Consider the following 23,873-nt stretch of genomic DNA (forward strand, 5'->3'; position numbering starts at 1 on the left):
TATCTTGTGGTTGTTTTGAAATTTGTTGTAATCTGGTATAATAGGACATCAGCCAGAGTCAACTGTTTTTGGAGAAACATTTGGCACTTGGATTACCCAAGAGGAGGAGGCTCATCACCCCACACAGCATCACTTGGGAGCATTGGGGTTGTTCAAGAGGAAGAGAGCCAGGGGAAGGCATAGGCGTGGGCCTCTGGGACTGCCATGGTGGAAGGGGCAGAGTGGGACCGCCCCCTACAGGGCAGGAAGTGAAACTGAGCTTGGGGCTTGGGGACGGAGGGGTTATAAAAAGGCTCTCTGTCTTCACTCTGTAGGTGGTTTCTTTTGCTGTGCAAAAGCATTTTAATTTGATGTGATCCCAGTTGTTGATTCTTTGCAATATTTCCTGTGCCATTCATAAAGTTTTTGTTCCTAAAGTCTTTGCCTACATCTATGTCTTCAAGAGTTTCCAGCAGATTAAGTATTTCTGTTTTAATATTTAGATTTTTGATTGATTTTGATTTTAATTCAGAGCATGATGGGAAAAATTTTTTACCAGTTACTCTTCAGACAAAGGACTAATATCTAGAATATATAAAGAACCCAAAAAATCAGTTCTTCCCAAATTTAAAGACCCAATCCAAAAATGGGCAACTGAAATAGATACTTCTCAGATAAAGAAGTACAAACAACAAATAAATATTTGGAAAATGTGCTCAACATCACTGGTCTTTGAGAAATGCAAATTAAAGCAACACTGAGATTCCACGTCACTCTAGAAAGAATGGCTATCATCAAGAAATCAACCAATAACAAATGCTGGCTAGGCTGTAAGGAAAAAGGAATGCTTCTTCACTATTGCTGGGAGTGTAAACTGGTATAACCACTGTGGAAATCAGGATGGAGATTCCTCAAATAACTAAAACTAGGGCCAGGGATGTAGCTCAGTGGCACAGTGCCTGCCTGGCAGATGCAAAGTCCTGAGTTTGATTCCCAGTACCAAAAAAAAAAAAAAAAAAGAAAGAAAGAAAAGAAAAACTAAAACTAAAATTAAAAGTTCCATTTGATCCAGCTATTCTCCTTCTAGGTATTTTCCTGAAACCATGAAAAGCATCATACCACAGTGATATATGCATACCCATGTTTATAACAGCACAATTTGTAATAGCTAAATCTTGGAAACAGTCTATACGCCCATCAAATGATGAATGGATAAAGAAAATGTTGTATTTATGTACAACAGAGTACTACACTGTCATAAGGACAGATAAACTTGAGATGTTTTTAAGTAAATGGCTGCATCTCAAGACCATAATTTTAGGGGGCTGGGGATTTAGCTCAGCGGCACAGAGCCTGCTTGGCAAGCACAAGGTCGTGAGTTCGAGTCCAGGTACCAGAAAAAAACAAAAACAAACAAACAAAAAAAACCATAATTTTAAGAAATAAATCAGGCACACAAGTTGGAATATCACACTGTTTCTTTTGTGTGAGAAACTCAAAGGATAAATAAGGGGTAAAATGAACCACAGCTATTGGGAAGTAGGAAGAACATGTTCAGGTGAGCAAGGGAGCAAATTAGAGGGGTGGGGGAAAGGAAAATAGAGAAAAGAGATTTAAGAAAGAAAATGGAGGAAAAATGGAAACAAAGCTTTTGTAAATGGGGAGGAGACAAAGCATTGAAAGGAGGGGAGGAGAATTGAGAAAAATTGATATATTATAAACAGGTTCAAATTCTCCATGGTGAATATGATCATTATGTATGGGAAATTATAGGAATAAAAATAAAGTTAAACAAAAATTTTAAAAAAGAAATACAGGGGGCAGAAGGAGGCTCTCAACGGAGTAGAGGTGCATGCCTGTAATCCCAGCACCCTGAGTAGCTGAGGCAGGAGGATTACAAATTCTACCTCAGTAGAAATGAGTGAGATCTTGTCTCAAAATAGAAAAGGACTGGGGATGTCGCTTAGTGATAGGGTCTGCGTTCAATTCCTATCACCATAGGCAGAGAGGCAAGAGGCAGGGAGAGGGGGAGTTGGGAACAACAGTGGCTGTTAGTTTGGCCCATTGAAGTCATGGGTGAATGATTACTGCAGCGCGGCATAAGCATTTCACCCCAGGCAGAATGGCAATATTCAAAAAGTAGATTCACCTCACCTGGTGAGAGCACTTTGATAAAACCTCCAAAAGGAATCCATGCAGATAGGCACACCAAAAATAAGTCCAGAATCCTGAGTGTAGGGCAGCAGCCCCTGCATTGTACACAAACGCCAGAGACCCCTGGGCAGTGTTTCCAGCCAATCCGTGCATTCTACACACCTCTTTCTCTCTGTTTAGCCATTCGTTAGGGTCATAGCGTTCTCTCTAACCAGGCTTATCTGCGTCTGCTGCCGCGGGAGTGTACTTTTCAAAGGCTAAGGGGCCCTGCAGGATCTCTGTTGCTCCAGGATCCAAAGCTGTTGAAGAACCACCCTGGAATGTAAACAAAAACAACCATGTCCCTTCATGCCTGTGTAGGAGTATTTCAAGGTGCATCTCAGACACTGTGGGCTGATCCCCCCAGGGACTGGGTGTGTAAATTCTCGGGGTGGATGTGATTTCTCCACCTCACCCACCGCAGCCCAGGGAATCCGTATGCAGGTGTTTCATTGAACCAAGCACATGGCATGGACCAGGGTTCAGTAGAGAGCTCATCCTGCTTGGTAGAGCTTGTGACCTGGAGGAGGACAAGAGGAACAATTGCAAAGGCGATGGCCCATTAGGGCCTTCCACTAAGTTCCAGCACAAGAGGCTGAAGATGCTGTGTGGATCAAAAGCATCACTTGGGTACCAGCACCGAGAGGCCCTGAAGGCAATGCGGCCACCCCAACAGTGTCTCTGCCCCACAGGACCCAGGACAAGCAAGAGTGTGTGACAACAAGGGCTTCACATGCAAGACAGTACACAACATGGGACCAGGGACAAAAGCACTAAGCTTGGGAAGGAGGACTTCAAAGGTCTATAGTCCCAGCTCCCAGGTTGGAAACCCAGCCCTACCGCTGCCTAACTGTGACCTCAGGGACTTTGCATAATCTCTGTCTGCTTCACTTCCCTCCTCTGAAAACTCCTAGCTCCTGTGTCACTAGGTTGTCCCATGAGTAACACAGACAGCACTTAGGAAATTGCCAATCGTTGTCATTGTTACCCATATCTGCCAAGTTGTACACCAAAGATGTTGCAGTCTCTAGCTCATTTCCAGGGAGTTAGAAGTGAAAAACAGGCATTGCCCTGAAGGTTGGCCCACCACTGCCTCCTCCATCCCCTGAAGCTTTGTTCACACTGAGTGGCCAACATTCTTTCTCCACGAATGGCTCAGAACTGTCTGCACATGGGGTCCTTTCTCGTTCTTGGTGTATGGCTGATCTCTGGTGACAAAATACCCCTTCCCCAGTCCAGAGGATCCCACTGCAAATGGCTCCAGAGTCCAGCTTGAAAATGAAACCCACAGGGGCTGGGGATTTAGCTCAGCGGCCCAGCGCCTGCCTGGCAAGCGCAAGGTCATGAGTTCGATTCCTGGTACTGGAAAAAAACCAAACAAGAAAAAAGAAAATGAAACCCCACAAGCCACGTGAATCAGCTGAAACCAAAAGTAAAATCTCTCTGCGCCACCAAACTAAAAAAAAAAGTTGCATAAGAAAGGATGTCCGTGTTGCCATTCTTGACAATACTGTAATTATGGAAGACAAGAGGAAGCATTTAAAGAATTTTCAAAAGCCCTTAAGTGTTCACTGCCTGTTTAGTCTGGGATCTATTACCAAAGATGGGAAGTCACTGGCCAGGGAGCCCTGGGTTAGAGGCACAGCTGTGGCACCAGGCAGACTCTGCGTGGTCCCTCCAGCTCTGCGACCACAAGTGAGTCGCTGACCTGCTCCGTGCCTGGCTCCTCATCTCTAAAATGGCGTAATAGCATCCGCCTCCTGCGGCAGTTGTGAAGATTGAGCAGATGCTGCAGAGCGGATGTGTGGCGCAGTGCCCACCATGGGAAGTGACTGCCCAGCACCGGGGGACCACTGTTGCTGCCCCGGCATCACAGAAGCATCTGGGCAGAGGTAGGACAGGAAGCCACACCTCCTCCCTCCTCGATCTCGGCCCCTGAGCTCCAGGTGACCCCGACACATTGGCAGAGGGATGGTCCTCGGTGGGAATGTAGGTTTGTTCCCCTATGGTGAACACGGGGTCCTTGAGGGCAACGGGGTGCACTTGTGCTGGGCTTTGGTGTGCCTGCTGTGTGCTGGCTCCTGGTATAATCACAGATTATGACCGGGTCATTTCAACAATGATTTTACAGACAGGAAGGACATAAGCAGAGGATTTTGCAAGCCAGCCTGGTAAGAGAGAAGTAAACCCAGGTATGGTGGGGGCTCCCAGGAGGGAACCTAATCCAGCTGAGGCAGAAGGGGAGAGGGCAGCTGTCAGGAAAGGCTTCCTCAAGCAAGGTCTGAGCCCTGAGAAGTGGGCAGGAGCTGGTGTTGCTGAGAAAGAGGAGGAGCAGGGACAGGGTTGGAGGCCGAGGGACAAGAGTGTGCAAAGGAGAAGCAGGCCCGCTGCTTCTCAGAGTGACTCAGTGCAGCCTGAATGCAGAGCTCCCAGGAGTGGCAGGTGAGACGCCAGGTGGGACAGGCACCAGAAGGCATCCTGGAAGGGCTGTAGAAGGGTCTCCCTGAAGCCTGAGGTTGGGGACAATGAGATTTCAGAGGGCAGAGTAAGTGCGGGGTGTCTAGGCTAGAGCCAGGGGACCAGGGAGGATGGTGACAGAAGCCAGGGTGCAGGTGGCAGAGGAGACAAGGATTGGTGGGACAGGGCAGGAAGCAGGCACTGGAGAAAGGAGGGCAGGGGGGCCCTGGCAGCAGGCAGGGAGGCGTGGCTCCCCCAGGAGGCTGGGCCTGTCCTATCCCAGACAATAGCCACTGGTGGGGTAGCCATATTAGGGATCAGGCCCTGGGGAGAGGACCCTAGAAGCAGGACTCAGAGCAGCCTCAGTTTGGGGAAGTGGGGCACAAGTAGCCGGGAGATTGTGGGGGGAAACAGAATGGTTCCCTGGGCCTCATGGATTTCTCCGATTGCCCTGGCTGCCAGAAGAGTGAGAACTGCAGAGAACACGACACAGCCAGCAGGCCGCATGTGTCGGGTGCCTGCTGCGTGCGTTATGGGATCTAGCTCTAGAACCACCTGCAACACAGATCCTATCTGCCCCCTTCCTGAGGCTTAGAGGTGAACAAATTCTCACGTAGTGCCTCGGAAAGATCCCTGAGAACAGACTGAGATTCCCCTCCAGGCCATGCAACTCCAGGGCCTGCTTGGAGAGGACACTGGGCCCAAGAGCCTTCTATGAGCCTGGGGTGGGGTATTACAGGACCCTTTCTCTGCACAAGAGGTTGGAGGGCCTGGTCGGGGTGACATCGCACACAGCCTCAGGCTTCCCCTTCCTCCTCCATCACAGCCCTCTGGCTCCTCCTCAAGTCTCCCACGTGGGGACATCTGGACGGGAATGGGATTTTCCAGAGGATCCACAGTCTCCTTCCCTGCTCCATACTCCTTTTCCTCTCTGCACCCCCTCTTCTGCACGGGTGAAGCCTCTCTCGCACCTCCATTCACCTCAAGTCTCTGCTGCCCGTCAGTGCTATGAGGGGTCCCTTCTCTGTACTACCAGGAGGGACTGGCATTGTGGTCTTGCTGAGAAGCCAGTGGCTGCCCCTGCCCTGGGCCAAAAGCACTTCCTGACCCTTGTCCCCAGCAACACCGGCTGGCTGTAAGGCCAGCTGGAGCGTCCCCAGCACGGCTGGAACATGTGCCCTTTATCCTGACTCTCCTCAAAGCCCTGCATCCCCAGGGCCTCCATCATCCTGTAGTCCAAAGGATGCTTCCCAGTGCTTGGCCAGGACCTGAACTCCCCACATTCTTTCCAGAGGGACCATCAGCAGACCAGTGACAAACATGAATAGCTCTCACCGTATTGTGAGTCAGGAATCTGAATCAAGTTTTCAGGATGTTAGCCACCTGGACAGCAGGTAAGAAAGCACAAAACTGAAAAAATTCAGCTCTCAATCAGGGAGTTTGACCGCTACAGACACACAGGCCCGCTCTCTCACAGCAGAATAGGGCTCAGCTTTATGCTTTAAAGTGCCCCAGGTGGGCGGGGGTGGCTTGGGATGTAGGTCAGTGGTAAAGTGCTTGCCTAGCATGTCTGAGGCCCTGGGAAGGACCCCAGCCTCCCCCCAAAAGAAAGAAAGGTTCCTCTTAGAGAATGAAATGATTCTGCTTTTCAGCAGTGATGCTATATTGTAGTAAAGAGGATGTGTGCTCCCTGTAAGACATTTGGAGAACAAGAAAACCCACATGGAAGGACGTAAGCGTTAACTCCATCCCATCATCCAGAGACTCTCCCAAAGAAATATTCAGCTGCGGGCTTCTGAGTGTCAGGGGTTGGAGGAGCCCTTGATCCCACTTCATGGGGCTCTCAACACAGCAGTAGGGGAGCGTGTGCTGTGCTTTCTGAACTTTCCATCAGCTCCTCTCGGTCTCTGTCTCTTTGTCTCAGGGTCTCTGTAGACTGTTTTTATTCAAAGTGTCAGCGAAGCGCGGGATGCGTTGGTGTGGACAGGGATTTGGAAGCAGACCCGTCTTCACCTTCCCTCTATAAAGGAGAGAGAGCTGTCCCGCTCCTGCATTCCCCTCTCCAGGGTGACTGATGCCCCAGGGCAGGGGACACAGCCAACAGCCACTGCATACCACCCCCTGTGTTGCCGGGGCACCCTCAGACTCAGCCGCATCCCGAATCACGGGGCCCCTGCTTGCTTGTTGGACAGGTAGCCGGGACAGACGCTCTGGAAAAAATCCCTTCCTACGTACCATGCTGTCTTCACACCAGCCAAGAATCAACCCGACAGATATTGACGGGGCTGCTGTGACCCGCAGAGGCCCCTGTCGCTGGGGCTGGCAGCTGTGTGGGGCCGAGCTTTGGTGGCTCTGTGAGCAGCTGTGCGGGGTGACTGTGCTCCGGGAGTCCCACACCTGCGCTGGAGCAGCAGGGAGTAGCCACCCCTCCCTCCGCCTCTTGCGTCCCTGTCTGTCTGTCTGTCTGTCTGTCATCTCTCTTTCTCTTGATTTAGAGACAAGGATGGGAGAAGTGGGTCCCCTGAAGGAAGAGTGCGAGTACTACTTTGGAGTCTGAAGTTGGAACTTGGGGTGCTCCACAGCCTCTTAGGGGAAACTCAGGCTTCCAGACTTGGGGAGAGGAAATCTCAGTATCCCTGGTGGCCTGACAAGAATGCACAACGAACAACCAGAAGCCAAATGACCCAGGAGCTCTGGTATGTGACCAGGGCCTGCCTCACAAGCCCCTGTCTGGAGCTAAATCGTGCTCCTCCTTCTTACTAGGTGTTTGTCCTGAACCTGAGTCTGGATTTCCCCAAATATACAACAGGTAAGAATCCCTGCGCCTTAAGGATTAAATGAAACAACCCAAGGCCAGTGTTTCTCCACAAAGGGGCCGCTTGATGAGGCCCTCAGAGCCCTCACGTATCTGAGTCAGCGACTAAGCCCCCATGGCTGAGATGACCCGAACACCACCACCCCCTCTCCCACGCCCCTCGTGCCACACTCTTACAAAGTGTCCAGCACTGCCGCACTTTCACAGATGCTTAACTAGCGGAATACTGTCGTTAATGAATAGAGTTCTTCATTTTCTTCTGGAATCTTCCAGCAGTACAAGCTAAGCTAAGAAGTGCACTGGACATCATCGTGCCCAGCCTTGGTAGGAAGGGAAGACAACTCTCACTGTGTCCTTTCTGCGTGCCAGGTTTATAAAACACCTGTCACATAGTTTAGATGACACCACCCCAGGAAGCAGGCGTGTCACCTGTATGTTTTCAAAAGAGACGGTTTCAAAAGACTGTCACCCAGTGAGCTGCCCTCGGTGAAACTCAGGATCTTGTCTACAACTCAGCCCTCTTTGGGAACAGAGGCCCGGCAGAGCTCGGGTCCTGGCTTGGGGTGTAGTCGTGGGAGGAGAGGGAACGGACCAAGTTAAATGCGAGCACAAGCGCACCGAGCAATAGTCTCCCCACGTTGCGTTTCTCACTTTACTCGGGGCAGACCGAGTTTTCAACGGTTCTGCATCCTTCAGGATTTTCCCTCGAGGAACTGTCACTAAGCCACCGGCACAGAGCTGTGCGGAGGGAGGGGACAACTCGGGGAACTGTCACTGCACTTTGACCGGCCGCCGCATTTCAACATAAGGGTGAGCAGAGAACGTCCGGCACTTCCTGGAGGCTGGCTTTTGCGGCCGCAGCACGCTGAGGGCGCCGGGGCTACACCTCCTCCAGCAGTGTGCTCTCCCTCACGGTGCAGCAGCAGTCCCTCATCCAGAGGTCACTGGTCCCGGCGAAGAGTGTTAAAGGTGCTGACTGCGATGCAGGTGTTTTCAGGACAAGCGAGCAGCCCTGATGGGGGGTGGCCAGTGGGCGGCCGGCAGTGGGCGGCGCAGTGTAAGGGGTGGTTTCAGGGGGAGCAGAAGACACCAGGGTGTGGAGGGCCCAGGTGGCAGTGTATCCACTGCAGGGTTTGGGGATGTGGGGAGGGGGACAGCTGAAAGGGAATGGAGGACACGGGCGCGAGAGCAGAGACACGGGCTCTGTCCCCTGGATCTTTCCGCTGCCTACATCAGCCATGAAGCGGGGCCTCCCGCTCCTGCACCACGCTGCCCCCAGCGGTGACGAGAGGCCCTGCAGCTCCTCTTCTAAACTTTTTTTTTTTTTATATATATACTGGGAATCGAACCCAGGACCTTGTGCTTGCCAGACGGGCACTTATGCCACTGAGCTATATCCCCGGCCCTCCCTCTTCTAACTGGCGAGCGCGCAGGGCTCTCCTGTTGATTTGCAGGGGCTGTCCTGACAAAGTGACAGGGCTGGTTCCTCCCGAGGACAGGAGGAAAATCTGATCCAGGGCCCTTCCTTGACTTCTCATGCTGGGATCTCCGGCATTTCTCGGATTGTAAAGTTGCCCGGGCCCTGCCCTCACCTTCACGTGGTGCTCTCTGTGCGTCCTTGTGTCCAAAGTCCCCCTTCTCATAAGGACGCCAAGCGCAGTGGACTAGGGGCCTGCTCAGCGACCTCGTCATAACTAATTACACCTCCAGTGACCCTAGTTGGAAGCAAGATCTCGTTCAGAGGCCCTGGAGGGTGGGGTTCAGCATGAGTTCTGGGGAGACACAGGTCGACCCTTAATGGACACCCTTTCTAAAGCCCTTCACTGACGCAGGCAGGGCTTTCAGCCACTGGACATGGCAGTGTGTGTCACCCCAGGTAACAGTGGCTTCATGGAGACATGGCCTCTGTCACCTCTCCTCCTGGGACACATTCATCCTGTGTCTTTCCCCTCCTCCTTCCTGGGCTGCCTTCATCCGCACGGCCCTGATGCCTGACCACTGCAGCCTCACTGTGCTAGTGAAGACTGGAAGAATAGAGGGCATCCTCTTGTCCTTCACATGTGCCCCTTTTCCACATAGTTCCTGGCCAGGGCTGGGTTCCGGGGAGCCCAGCATCCCTCACTGTCCACAGCATCCAGAACAACTGCTCAGAGCACCCTATGGAGTCAGGAATTATGTTTATTTCTTTCCTCTTTAGATACCCAGTACTTAGAGACAGATGCTTGAAGTTATAAATGATTGAACATGCCTGGAAAGAAGAAATAAAAAAGAAAGGGAAGGGAGGAAGAAAAGAAAGAAAGAAAGGAGGGAGGGAAGAAGGAGAAAGGAGAAGGGAGAAGGGAAGGGGAGGAAAGAGGAAAGGAGGGGAGGAGAGACTGGAAGTTTATTTACAGCTCAGAGACTTTTACTCAACAAAATCTGTCAGCAGGTGGAGCAGCTGAAGGGCCACTGCTCTGACCAGGGCCTAAGCACACCTCCACAGTGGACCTGTGGCATCCCTCGGGATACAGCTGGAGTGGTGGGGTCACTGAGTGAGCAACGGGAAATGCTGAAGTCGTTCATGAAGAGTGACGTGTCCGCCATCTTGTTTTCAGAGAATGGGCCCAGCTTGGCCGTGGCTGCTGGGAGCCGGGGTCCTGGCCTCTGTCTGCTGTCAGCCCTTTCCTGTCCATGGAGATAAGAACCCCGGGGTGCCTCAGACCTCCAGTCACCAGCTTGCAGAGCTAGCCCCTGCCTACCACAAAGTTGTGCCCACCATTACCAATTTTGCTTTGCGTCTGTATAAGCAGCTGGCAGCACGCACCCCAGGAAACACCCTCTTCTCCCCAGTGAGCATCTCCAGCACCCTGGCCCTGCTGGCTCTTGGGGCCCATGGTGACACCCAGACTGAGATTTTGGAGGGCCTCGGCTTCAACCTCACGGAGACCCCAAGCCCCGACATCCACCAAGGCTTCCAGAGCCTCCTCCGCACGCTTGACCTGCCCAGCCCCAAATTCGAACTAAAGGTGGGCAACTCCTTGTTTCTAGACAAGCAGCTGAAACCTCAGCAGCGCTTTCTGGACAGTGTCAAGGAGTTGTACGGAGCTGTGGCTTTCTCTGCTAACTTCACGGACTCTGCCACAACGGGGAGGCAGATCAACGAGTTTGTGAAGAAGCAGACTTATGGGCAAGTCTCAGACTGTTTCCAGGAGCTGGGCCACGACACGCTCATGGTTCTCCTCAATTACATCTTCTTCAAAGGTGAGGACTTGTCCCAGCAGAACCAGGGCGGCTGACTCCGCCAGCGAGTGTGCTCACTGCCCGGACAGCCGAAGGCTTTGTGCCATGGCCCCCGGGGTCCGGTTGGCCTTTTGGGAACATCTAGGAATAAGACAGTTTTCCTGCCCTTGTGTAGCTCAGATCCCATGTGGTTTGGAAACAAGAGGCTACGCAGGTCAGAAAGATAATGATGGCACCCTTCTTGTGCAGGTCTGGGTGCCCTGCCCGGTCCTGGCTCGGGGAGTGAGGGCAGACTTCCTGGAAGCAGGGCATGTAGCAGAGACAGGAAGACTGGGGCAGGTTAGTGCAGATGAAGAGGCTGTGTGAGAGGTGGGAGAAAAGGTTTGGCTTGAACAAAACACATGGGAAAAGAGGCACTGTTGCACTTCTCAAAGAATCCACATTGACTGAGTTTGACTCCCTGCAAGGGGGGAAGGTACCAAGAATTGCAAAGTTGAGCAAACAGGGACCACACTGAGGGTCCCAGACCCTACTCAGGGTGCTGAAGCATGCCGAGTCTTAAGCAGTAGAAAACCACATTACATTTGTTTCAGAAGGCTCCATCTGGCCAGGTGCAGTGATATGTGCCTAAAGCCCCAGTCATTTGGGAGGCTGAGGCAGGAGGATCCTTGAATCTGGGAATGTGAGATCAGCCTGGGAAACATAGTGAGACTCACCTTAAAAAAAAAGTCACAGCAGTCTGGTGACAGTTTGGATAATGAATGGAAGTAAGGCTGGGAAACATAATTAAGAGGTTCTCGAAGTGGTCAAAAGTAAGTGTGATGGTGGCCTTGAATCAAGCTTTGATTGGGTATAAGCGTGGGGGCCAGGATGACTCCGTCCGCTCCACCTGCCACCAAGGCCAGTACTTTTGGAGGGGGGAAGGGGTAGAGTACAAGAAGTGTGGGTGAAGCTGCAGGCATTGGATTGTCCTTTCCCGGGGGGCCCACCTGGCCCCAGGCTCCTTGCTTTCCCTGCTGCCCCTTGGCTCCCACAGGGCAGCTGTGGTAGGCCATCAGTGCTCTGGGTGTGGTGACCCGCTGCAGGGGCTCCGCTGGCCCAGAGCCTGGCCTCGCGGCCCCTTATCCGGCCTACTCGGTTCCCTCAGGCGTGGGCCCCCTGGTGGAAGTCTCCTCCCGCGTGGCCTTGGGGACTCCCTCTCTGGGAACGCGTTCTCACGGTGTCGCGGTTCCTGCGTCCTCAGCCAAGTGGAAGCATCCTTTCGATCGCTACCGGACCCGCAAGCAGGAGGAGAGGACCTCGGGGCACGCGCCCCTGATGCAGCAGCGGGAGATGCACAGGTTCCTCTACGACCAGCAGGTGGCGTGCACGGTGCTCCAGATCGAGTACAGCGGCAACGCGCGGCTGCTGCTGGTGCTGCCAGACCCTGGGAAGATGAGGCAGGTGGAGGCCGCACTGCAGCCGGAGACCCTGCGGAGGTGGGGCCAGCGCTTCCAGCCCAGGTGGGTGCGGCGCCGACCTCTGGGCTTGGCTCGCTGATTCCCCCTTTCCGAGTACGTGATCCTGGGCGAGGTCTTGCCTCTTTGGACCTCATATTTCTTCCCGTGTACAGTAAGGACCCGGAGGATTAATTGAGTCAGCATGAGACTGGCACTTGGACCCTAAGTGCTCATCGTGCTCATCACCCGATCCTTTGCGGGGCGTCCTCCTGGTCCCAGTCTCCTTGCTTCCCTTTTCCTCCCCGTAATAATTTGATCCCAGAAGGTAGCTTGGAATAGCTCAGAACATCAGATCAAGGACAATTATTAAGAATAATGATGACTCCTACAGAATAGTATGTATGTTTAAAAGGTCTTTCTACTTAATTAAAATGTATTTAAAGAAATAAATGCCGAAAAAAACAAGGTAGATGTGGTGCCACAAGCCTGGGAGGCTGAGGGAGGAGAATCAGAAATTCTAGTCTGGCCCAGGCAATTTAGAGACATCCTGTATCAACATTAAAAAGAAAAAAGGCTTGAGGGGTGTAGCACAGTGTGCTGGCCCTGAGTTCAATCCTCAATAACACACATGCACACACACATAGAAGAACACCAAAACCCACCAATTTTATGTGATCTTTCAACTCTTTCTTTCTTTCTTTCTTTTTTTTTTTTTTTTTTTTTTTTTTTTTTTTGTGTGTGTGTGTGTGTTTTTGAGACAGGGTTTCATTATGCAGTTCAGATGATCTGAACTCCCTTTGTAGGCCAGCCTGGCCTGGAATTCACAGCAGTCCTCCTGCCTCAGCCTCCCAAGTGCTGGGCTTACAGGTGTGCACCACCACACCCAGCCTCACCTATTCCTTTCCATCTCTCACTCTTTGGTTTGTGGTTCTGTTGTGGCAAGCTTATCTCTTTCTGGTTTCTTTAGATCTCCTTCTCTGGTCAACCCCTTCTTTATGGGGGGAAATCTGGTACTGACTTGCAGTTACCTTTTGCTGCAAAAGAAGCCACCCTGGAAGTAACTTGCTAAAGAAAGTAGGTCCTTCTCTTAGGTGCTGTGGGCTGACTGGGCTCCGCTGGGTGGCTGCCATCATGGAGGTCAGGTGGGCCCTGGGGCCGCAGCCACGGAAGCCTCCACCACTGTGCGTCTGCGGCCTGGACTGGGCAGGCTGAGAGATGGACTAAGCAGGTGTCTCTCTCCAGGCGGCACGGGCTGGGATCACCGAAGCAGAGCAGCTCAGTGTAGCTGACATTACTATATGGCGGCTCAGGGTCCTAAGCGGAAGTGCTCCCAAAGACAGGAAGTGAAAGCTGAAAGTGAAAGCCACCTCTTAAGGCCTCAGCCCATCACTGTACTGTTCAGACCAGCTACAGAACAGCCCCACACCACCAGATGCAAGGGCAGAGCTCAGAAGCCCCACCACTTGGTGGCCAGCAGTCCAGCACAGCCTGATGGCACTAGGTCCTCTTAAAAACCCATAGGCTTCTCTGAGGAAGCCGGGGTAGAGAAAGAGTATTTTGTGTTTGGGCGGAGATTAAAGCACCAAGTGAAAGAGAGGTGGTCAAGAGGTGAGGCCAGGATTTAAGGGATTATCTGACTCCTGTAACTCCAGTCAGCCAGGTTCTGGCTCAGTGTGAGTGGGCCTTCCCCACCCCCCACCGCAGAAGGGAGGACCAGAGAATCTTCTAGACCCGAAGATTTTCCCTCAGGAAGTGTTTGCTTTGACTTCTTCTCCTTCTAGTCTTCAGAAGACAAGATGAGCCCAAGTTACTCTGCTAAATCTAGGTTGTCCCCCGGGGTCAGAAAGTTCCAGTGTCATAGGATTTTCATGGCCTTTCAGACAGGAACACTTCATTATTTTTATTTTTTATTAGTGCATGTTTGCAGTGCATAACGTTCACATTCCTTGTGAGGAGACGATACCTGTGCATTACACATCTTAATTCTTTTTTTTCTTTTTCTAAGTTAATTGCCGAGAATTTATTTCATTTTTTTCATCTATCACATTTGTATTTGCTTAAGCATTTTAGAGCATTATAAAGGAAGTCACAGACACAATTTTAACATACCTACACATGCAAGCTTTAAAAATATGGATTTTTTTAAACAAGATTTAACTTATTCCTTTTCTTCTGCCATGGCAGAGAATAAGTGGAGATGGACTTCCACCAGCCGGGGCTCCTGTGATAGAAGTATCACTGAGATGGTTTGTTGTTACAACATAATCGGGTGCGTTTTTACTAGAAAGGTAGTAGGTAGATCTAGTAGTAGGTAGATGCATCTAGTAGGTAGATGCATCTAGTAGGTAGATGCCATTGGATGGGTACCACTGACTGCTTCACATCACAGGACTGTGGTCTGCTTGTTCCGTCTTCAGGGATGCTAAGACTCAGCACTGTGTTCATGCTTCTCAAACACACGTGGAATATCCTTCAGGGCAGATGTATAATAAAATATACCTTTTTTAATTTTAAAGAGAAAAATATATATATACACAAGATGATTAAGATAGTTATACTGCTAATTTCTCTCAGTTCATCGAAAACAAAGCTTTGTACTAATATTGTTTGGACAATTAATTGCTTATATCTTGTACTCTGAGTAAATAATTTAAAGATAACAATATGGAATCTGTTAACTGTTGTTACCCTCCTGTCATCTTGTTTTGAAACTTTGTGTTGTTTTTCTTTTTCTCTTCAAATATTTCATTTTTTAAGCTGTGGGGTAAGGTATGGTTTTATTTTGTAGAATTGTGGGAAGACTTACATAAATTGTTAGAGGCTACCAGTAGTCAAAGTTCTCACTTTTTTTTTTTTTTTTTTGTCACATGGAATTTGTATTTTTTTTTTTTATTTTAAGGATAAAAGGAGGGAAACATTAACAGACATACAACATTTTACAACATATAGTTCTCACTTTTAAAAAGTTGCTTTTTACATTATCCACTTTGCAAAGACAAGTTCTCATTTAAGAAATCTTAATAACATAATAATGTTGACGTCTCTGAATTTGTCTTATAGAACAGAAAAATTATGGGATTTGTGTGCACATGTGGGTATGTGTAATGTAGTATCTCCTAAATTTTCTTTCTTTCTTTCTTTCTTTCTTTCTTTCTTTCTTTCTTTCTTTCTTTTCTTTCTTTCTTCTTTCTTCTTTTTCTTTCTTTCTTTCTTCTTTCTTCTTTCTTTCTTTCTTTCTTTCTTCTTTCTTTTTTCTTTCTTTCTTTCTTTCTTTCTTCTTTTTCTTTCTTTCTTTCTTTCTTTCTTTCTTTCTTTCTTTCTTTCTTCCTTCCTTTCTTTCTTTCTTCCTTTCTTTCTTTCTTTTATTGAAAGGCTGGGAGTTGAACCCAAGGCCTAGTGAGTGCTAGGCAAGTTAAAAAGTTAAAAATCTGAACTACAAGTCTTTAAAATCTTTTGAATAACAGAGATGAAATTTAATTAATGTTTAAGTCAAATACTTCTTGATTTAAAGAACTGGAGTCCCATACACTAGTATTTGCACTAGGAGGTCAATAAGCCCTATAAGAAACTGTACTAGTTGCTTCTATGCTTTCTTTCTTTCTTTATTAGCGTATGTTTGCAATTCATGCAGTTTACAGTCATCTTGGGAAACTCTGATTCTAACTTCTCTCTTGGGGCAGTTCGCTGTTGCCCTGTAACAGTGACGTTGCCACAGGGTATTTGAGTAAGTAGTGCAGGATGCTTGTTGCCAGTGTAACATTGATAATGACAAGAACAGAACCAGATTGTTTTACAGTAAAGACCCCTGAAATAAGCTGAGTTCCCTGCAGTGTCTAGAGTTTATTATTTTAACAGTCATGGGGTTGTAATCCCTTATTTCACTTAGAATTCATGATTTCAATTGTGGTAAGTAGCTGAAACACTCAGTGTATTTCCTCTGAGCTACTTGAATACTTTGAAGGAAAAAAAAAAGTAAGGCATAACATCAAAGTCTCCCTAAGAAAATGCAGAATTTCTATGTATGTATTTTTAGAGTTTACTTTCTCGTTGAGTTTCTCTAGTTCCTCTGTATAAATGTTACTGGCATTTGCACGTTGGAAATGAATATGTGTTTATTTGTCAGACTGTCAATTCACTTCCATCCATCTATACACATCCATCTATATATTACTTATCCATCCATAGCTTACCTATCCATCCATATCTTCACACATTCTATGAAACATCCCCTCCCTCCCTTGTACCTTTCTTTTTCTCCTATCTTTCCACTCTCTCTTCCCTTCTTCCATTAGTTCTTTTTAAAATTTTTTCTTGGTACACGTGTGAGCGCATGATGTCTGCATTGCTGTGTGTAGTTGTCCACGTGCACAACGTCTTAATTTCATTTTTCACAGTCTGCCCCTCCCTCCATCTCTTGATCTTCTTTCCCTTAGAGAATGATCTATGTCCCTACTGCTTATTATCTATTTTTTAGTTTTGCTTCTCTGTGTTTATTCATCTGGTTTTTCATGCAAGAGAAACCATGTGACATGTAAGCTTGAGTGTCTGATTCATTTCACTTAACATTGTGGTTTTTGAGGTGCATCCATTTTCCCACAAATGACTGATGTTTTTCTTTCTGTATGGCAGAGTAGTGCTCCACTGTGTGTCAATACCACATTTTCTTTACCATTCATCTGTTGATGGGTATGTAGGCCACTTCCAAGATCTAGCTATTACGAATTGTGCTGCTTTAAACATGGGATGTATGTACCACTGCCATAGGATGTCTTAAACTCTTTCAGGAAGATACCTAGAAGGGGAATAGCTGGGTCAAATAGAATTTTTAGTTTCAGTTTTTTTAGGAATCTCCATACTGATTTCCGCAGTGGTTGTATTAGTTTACACTTCTACCAACAATGTAAAAGTATTCCTTTTCCCCAGAAGCCTTCTCACATTTGGTACTATTTGATTTCTTGACATAGCCAATCTTTCTTGGGTAATATGGCATCTCTGTGTTGCTTGAATTTGCATTGTTCTAGTGGCCATCAATGTTGAACATTTCTTCATGAATTTATTGGCCATTTGTACTTTTTCTGTGAAGTTTCTATTCATTTTATTTGCCCAGTCTTGACTAGATCTTTTATTTGGGGTGATCTAATTTTTTGAGTTCTTTATCTACTGTAGATATGAATCCTCTGTGTGAGGTACAGCTGGAGATCAGACAAGAATACTTTAGACACTGCCATCATGGCTTGCCTAGGAGCGTCAGGTATCTTTGGACACTGTCCTTTCATTCATCTCCAACACCTGCTGTGTGTCGGGCTCTCTACCAGACCCCCTCTATGCCACACTACTCAGTGCCACCCTTTATACCTCTAGCTTCTGCCAATGGCCTAGGTGTTGCCACCCAGAGCTGCTGTAAAAAATATGTCCGGTTGTCCAAGATGTCTTTCCACCTCACTTAGGCATCTGGACCTCCCATTGCCCAGGAATTAAACTGGCCACAATAATGACAACCCGAATTAGATTCACTGATTTGAATTAATTACAGATGGAAGCTTGCAAGCTGATTCTTAACTAGTTAATTTTGGAGGTGCCCTGGCAATTTTCGAGCAATAATGAAGGAAAGGAGTAACCCTTGGGAGAAAGTGATAGATGTGCCCTGGGTAACAAGACATTTCCGAACATACTGGGGGGCATGTGGCAGTCTGATGGTTAGGGAATCCCAGCTGCAGGAGGGACAGTGATTTTGCTGATTTGTGACTCAGGGTGGACACACACACTCCCTCCCCTGATCCACTGAGCACTCCTGCAGAGTGGATATTGCTACACCTCTGTGTCCCTTGGCTACAGAAGGGGAAGCTGAAACTCAGAGAGATGAGACACAGAGGGCCTGAGCTGTAGGGAGGCAGTAGATGTAGTTAAGATGTGCTGGAAGCTGAGCCCACAGAACTTCAGAGGTGGGGGTGGGAAAGTGTTCTCAGTACTTACTTCACACAGTCATCTGTGGATTCAGTAAGTTAAGTGTTGGTAAAACCCACTCTCCACGTCTAGCACCTAGAAAGCCTTCTGCAAACGTGACAAAGATGGTGGAGACAGGTGGCTCTGCTGGGAGGCTTCCTGGCCCCAGCCCCAGCCCCTAGATGTTCCGTGATGGCTGAAGAGAGGGGAGCCTGGGTGCGAGCCCAGCGGTGCGGTGTTCTGCCAGAGCAAGTCGTGTTGTGCGGGACAGGGAAGACTGATGGGCCCCGCGCTGGGAACCGCTGTTCTCTCTCACAGCTCAGGCTGCCTGCAGACAGCGTGGAAGCAGCACGGGTAACACAAAGGCTCTCTCTCTCTCTGTCTCTCTCTGTCTCTCTCTCTCTCTCTCTGGTTCTCTCTCAGCCTGCTGGATTTGCACTTGCCGAGGTTTTCCATTTCCGGAACATATAACCTGGAAGAGATCCTTCCCCAGATTGGTCTCACCAATATATTCGACGTGGGAGCCGACTTTTCAGGAATTGCCGAGCAGCTCAACAGAACCATCTCCCGGGTAAGGCTGTGGCTGCGGGCGTGTGGCGAGTGGGGCTTTTGCTCCTGTCACCCAAGGTGCACTTGAACATCAAATCCCCCATCATTGTCCTGTACTGGTTCTTCATAACTACAATCTTTTGACAGCTCCCCGTCTATCTTCCTTCTCTAGATCTGTATTCTTCAGGGGAGGAATGCAGGTTTCTCAGTGAAATAGAGCCTCACTGAGGTCATCCACTGAGCCAGAATTTTCCCAGGTGTGAGATGGCATTGCTTTATTCCTAAGACAGCTTTCTCGGGCAGCAGAGAGGTTCTGTTTGCCTTTTATAGCTACAGAATGGGGATGCACAGGAGATGAATGGTCAGCCCTACAGCTCAGCAGAAGGGCTTATTTCTTGTTCATATTACATGGCAGAGGCAGGTTCTACCGCTATATATCTGGTTCCCATGTCTTTTTCCTTCCAAGATACAGGGTGAAGGGGAATCCATGCCTGGGAGATACCATTCTCAGTGGAGAGGGGAAATTAAGAGAAAATGTGTCATGTCTCTTAACAGTTCTCCCTCACGTGGCCTATGTCGTGGCTGCTCAAGGCCGCTCTCAGCAGGGAGGGTCCGTGTTCTCCCTGCCTGGAGGCCCTGGAAGCCAGACTGAGTGACAAAGGGTCCATCACTCTCTAACAGGAAGAGGGAGTTGACACTTGGGAATAATAGTACAGGAGGAAAGGCAGCAAAGGCCCTTCCCCGAGCTTTGGTTGTCTTTGTTGTTTTATGCTAACGTGGTTCCTTAGCATGCAAGTCTTTGTTGGGAACTTCATAAGAAAAGCGTTCTGTCCCTTAGTAGGAAAGGACCAGCTGAGGGTTGTGTGTGCCACCCAGGCAATGGGGACATGGCCTTATGTGTGTGTTTGCACATGTGTGTGAGCACAGGTGCATGGTGGGAGGGTAAATAAGAAAAAGAAATGTTTCTGCTTTTGAAAGAACTTTTCACAGTGACCTCAAGTGCTACATGTATTTTTTCATAGTATTTTAGAAATACAAAGGATCATCAAAGTCAGTGTTTTTTTATTTCTTTAAAGTCTCAAAATCCTTCCCTCCCAGGAAATTGTGTGAAAATGAGGAGGAGGAGGAGAGGAGGAGGAAGGAGGGGGAGGAGAAGGAGGAAGTGGGGGGGGAGGGGAAGGGGGAGAGGAAGGTGGCTCTGTTCCACTGAGCACATTTAGAACACTATGGATCCAGGCGAAGGACCCATTTTAAAGATGAGAAGACTAACTCTCAGAAAAGTCAGGTATAGCTGGCAGAAGGAAAAAGACACCCAGCCTGGGGCCACCTGTGCCCAGGTGTGGAGAAGAGGGACCACTGGCACCTGGCACACTCAGGCAGCCTCAGCTTGTCTCAGGACCATTTATCTTCCTGCCAAAGGGCAGTGAGCACCGCTGGGTGAACCCTCAGGGGAGAGAAAACGAGGAAGGAGGGAATGAAGGGGAGACTGGAGCTGCTTTCTAGGCAGCAGGGCCGGAGCGATGTGGCTCGAGCTCAGTCTCATCAATGCCCCGGAAGGCAGCCTCTGCCCTCACAGCTCCCCTGACCTGTGCTGTGTCTGGCCCTCTTGTCTTTCTGTAGGTGTCACACAGGGCAGTGGTGGACATGAATGAGAAGGGAACCGAGGTAGGGGCTGCCTCAGGCCTCCTCTCCCAGCCGCCGGCCCTGAACACGACCTCGGCACCGCACGCCCACTTCAACAGGCCTTTCCTGCTGCTGCTGTGGGAAGTGACCACCCAGAGCCTGCTCCTCCTGGGCAAAGTCGCCAACCCAGCGGCAGGGTGACCTTGCCAAGAGGTTGGGGGTGTCTTCTCTCCCCTGGCCAAGCAGGAAGGCCAGCCCCAGCCTGCATGTCAGGCCGGCTGTGCGGGCTGGCGCACCCCTGGGCACAGACGCTAATAAAGTTTGGGTTTATGAACACTGAGGAATTGTGCCCGCCCCAGATTAGCTTCTGGCCGTCTCTCCATAGTCGCCTCAACCTGGTGTTTCAAGCTGTAGTTAAGAAAGTTGAAGATGAGAACAGCCCAGTTATGGTCTCCTGGGAAGTGGCTACCACTGCCACCACAATAGATATCTGCTGAGTGTCCTTTAGGTAAGGGTCACCGTGAAAGGCCCTAGGGACATCAGGAGTAATAAGCAAGTCTCTCCCTTCACAGAGGCCCATCTGGGCTGATAGCCAAGGGAGGTCCTCCTGCGATGTCTTCGCTCAGACATCAGAGGCTGCGTCACCTCTGTGGGTGCAGCTGAACCTGGGCCAGGACTGCCCCAGCCATGAGCCATGAAGAGCGGTGGTGTGGATGGGACAGCGCAGTCACGGGTGCCCTAGTGAGGGAGGCTAACTGAAGAGAGTGTCAGGGCCAGGGAGCAATCCCCAAACTGATGGAAATGCGAAGGTCAGTACAGCCAGGAGCAAGACGGGCACTGGGCGAAGCATGGTCACCGTGTGCATTTGGAGGCGGTGTTCAGTGGAGATGGGCACCCTTCAGCAATCGGGAGCTCGGGTCCCCCAGATGCGCCCATCCAGGGGGCATCCGCCCTGGACAGAAAAGGATGGTGCCAGAGCCACTCGTGGGCATGGTCATCAGGCTGCTGGGGGTAGTTCCCGGGCCGTGTGTTCTTGATGAGAGATTTCAGTCAAGACACAGAAAAGCACTGTGAGAGCAAAGGCAGAAATTATTGCAAAATGAGACAGTGCCGGGCAAAGTACCAGCATGAGGGAGGGAGTGGGCAGAAATCACGATGGCAGTGGTGCCAACTACAAGTTTAAGTTTTAGTTACATGATTTTTGTTAGGATGTTCTGTCTTTTCAGGTCCCTCTGTCCTCTTTGGAGTCCTTTCAAATGTTGATAAGACAGGAAACGACACTGGTGCACATTATTTGTACAAGGTCGGGTGAAACCTCCCCAGGGTCTACTTGGCACCAGCGCCCCTCAGTTAGATACTTTTGAAAGGACACTGTGGCTGGGAACGTTCCTTCGTTAATGTGGGTAGATCTTAAAATGTTACTTCTATTCTTTTCTAAACCAGTGGGCCATGGCAGCAGCAACTCAGAATGCTGAATGCCTCGATTTATTTTTAGAAACAAATATCCCTAAAGTCTTGGCTGACCACACAGTGCAGCTCTGCATGATGACTGACCTTAAGATTTCATCATACTGCGGAGGGTCAGTTTTGATCTGAGACCTACTAGATGGTTATAAAGACTGAGGCCTCTATTTCTTTGCTTCACCATAACTGGCAAAGCGTGTTGTTTTGATTCCCTTTGTCCCTCAAACCTCTTCATGTCTTACGTATGACAGAGCTCAGGTGAGATCTTCTTGGGCAAGATGACCCAGGGTGGTAAGATACACGGTTCTGTTGAAGGACAGCAGGGTTCTGGCAGTTCCAGGCTCATTCTGTCCCACCCAAAGAATAGGCCAGGACCATCAATGGTAACTTTTATTTAATGTAAAGGAAGAAAAGGGAAAAAAAATGAAGAAAATAGAAAGAACAAGTAGAGATGTGTCTCACAAGCAGCACAGGCCACTGCAGAAACAGGAGGACAGGAAAACAGAGAAATTGCAGTGGCAGCAAAATCAAAGGCCATTGCCTCTTGTACCCTCCTCGTCCCTCAGAAATTGTTATGCCCAGGCATCCCGGCTGCGGTTGACAGGTCACATCCTGTTGTTGATCAGCCTCTATTCTGGCTCAGGTTATATCCTGAGTCCTGTTTTCAGCCAGTCTGCCATGCCCTAATCTCCTGCCTCAGTTCTCTTTTCTGGACCTTTCAGCACCTTACAACAGAGTGTTTATTTTGTTCTTATTCAGTGAGTGTTAAAAACCGGTGAGCTATGAGGACCTCAGTAGGCATCTGGAAAGACCAAAGGTGTCCTGCTCTAGCCTACGGCCCCGTCCACCATAGTTCCCTGGCTGTAATTCCAAACAGAAGGAAAATGGAACTCCCAGGTTTGTGTGTTATAGTGCCGGGGCTTTGACTCAAGATCATTCAAAAATCCTGATCCACTGAACTGGACTCCTTGACATAGCACCGAGACCCAAGGAGCCTATTTTTCCAAAGCCCAAACCCTAATCTTGGGTCTCACCAGTAAGATGATCCAAAATAGCCAGTGGTAGGTGAGGGATGAAGGAATGTGGGGTGGAGGTGCAGACAGAAAACAAAGGGAAAGTGCATATGTCTCTAAAGGTTACTAAATGACTAAATAACATGGACACAGCCTGGGCTTCGAAGTCCTCTGACCTCAACATTGCCTAGAGGAAGATTCATGAGGTAGTGCTGAATCTCGTGTCTATGATGACTCCTGGCCAGCTTCACGCTCCAGGGAGGGAGTGTTTCTCATAGTAGTTGAAATCCCTCTCAGCACACTTTTATCACACATCTTTTAGGGGAAGGCAGTGACAGGAAAAGATGCTGATTCCACACCCGCTGCCCATCACCAAAAGCAAGCCTGCCCCCTGCTGGTTACAGAGAGTCACTGAGGACCTGAAGTCTGCAGGGGTTCCCCTCCTCCTCTTAGGGGTGCAGGGAAGGGAATGAAAGAGAGCACAGGGCAGGTAAAACACAAAGCACCCAGCAAAACCTAAATTTTAGATAAACAACAAAGAATCTTTTAGAATAAAGCAATATTTGGGCCATACATACACTAAAAGTGTGTTTGTTATTTATGTAATATTCAAATGAGTGGAGTATCCTGTACTTTTACTTGCTCAATCCGACACCTCAGGGAGAAGTATAGGTGGATCAGAGAAAAGAAAGTCACATGAAGCTGCAGGACAGGCTGGGGCTTTGGAGCAGACAGGAGAGAGCTCAGAGGAGAGAGCCGGGAGGGACAGCACCCAGGACCCTGTGTCTGCTGGGGCACAGATCCAGGTTGCCCTGCTGCAGACTGGAGCCCTGGTATCTGTTGCTCCATCACATACTGGGGCATCCAGCCTCTTGCCACGCTGTGGGGAAGGCCCTCCTGGTGGCCCCAGGTGTTTCAGAGCTGAGCGCAAATACAGAGTGAGCCCTGGCCAGGCCAAATGGGCCAGAGGACTTGGGTTTGTGGCTCCAATCCACCAACTTCTGGAGCAGCTTGTTAGTGGCAAAAGGTAGCTGATACAAAAGGAAAGGGATGCTGGGAATGGGCCTTGGGAATTCTAGACTAAGAAGGCCACGTGACCTACTGTGCCATGTCCTGGAGGAGCCATCTGCTCGCTCTTCCCAAGGAACGGACAGCAGGTGCTGCAGTGGCTACTTGTGT

General features: G+C 49.4%; 1 protein-coding gene across 1 annotated transcript; it reads left to right on the forward strand.

Annotated features, from left to right (window-relative positions):
• The first annotated feature begins 8,242 nt into the window (after positions 1-8,242).
• Positions 8,243-20,557, forward strand: LOC102021280 (serpin A11). Its single transcript, XM_005390392.2, has 5 exons — positions 8,243-8,413; positions 10,039-10,684; positions 11,907-12,165; positions 18,469-18,616; positions 20,215-20,557. The coding sequence occupies exons 2-5, from the start codon at positions 10,042-10,044 to the stop codon at positions 20,416-20,418; spliced, it is 1,254 nt and encodes a 417-aa protein (XP_005390449.1). The 5' UTR covers positions 8,243-8,413; positions 10,039-10,041; the 3' UTR covers positions 20,419-20,557.
• The last annotated feature ends 3,316 nt before the right edge of the window (positions 20,558-23,873 follow it).

Source organism: Chinchilla lanigera, unplaced genomic scaffold (assembly GCF_000276665.1).
Source record: "Chinchilla lanigera isolate Chin_1 unplaced genomic scaffold, ChiLan1.0 scaffold00037, whole genome shotgun sequence".
NCBI classification, from domain to species: domain Eukaryota; kingdom Metazoa; phylum Chordata; class Mammalia; order Rodentia; family Chinchillidae; genus Chinchilla; species Chinchilla lanigera.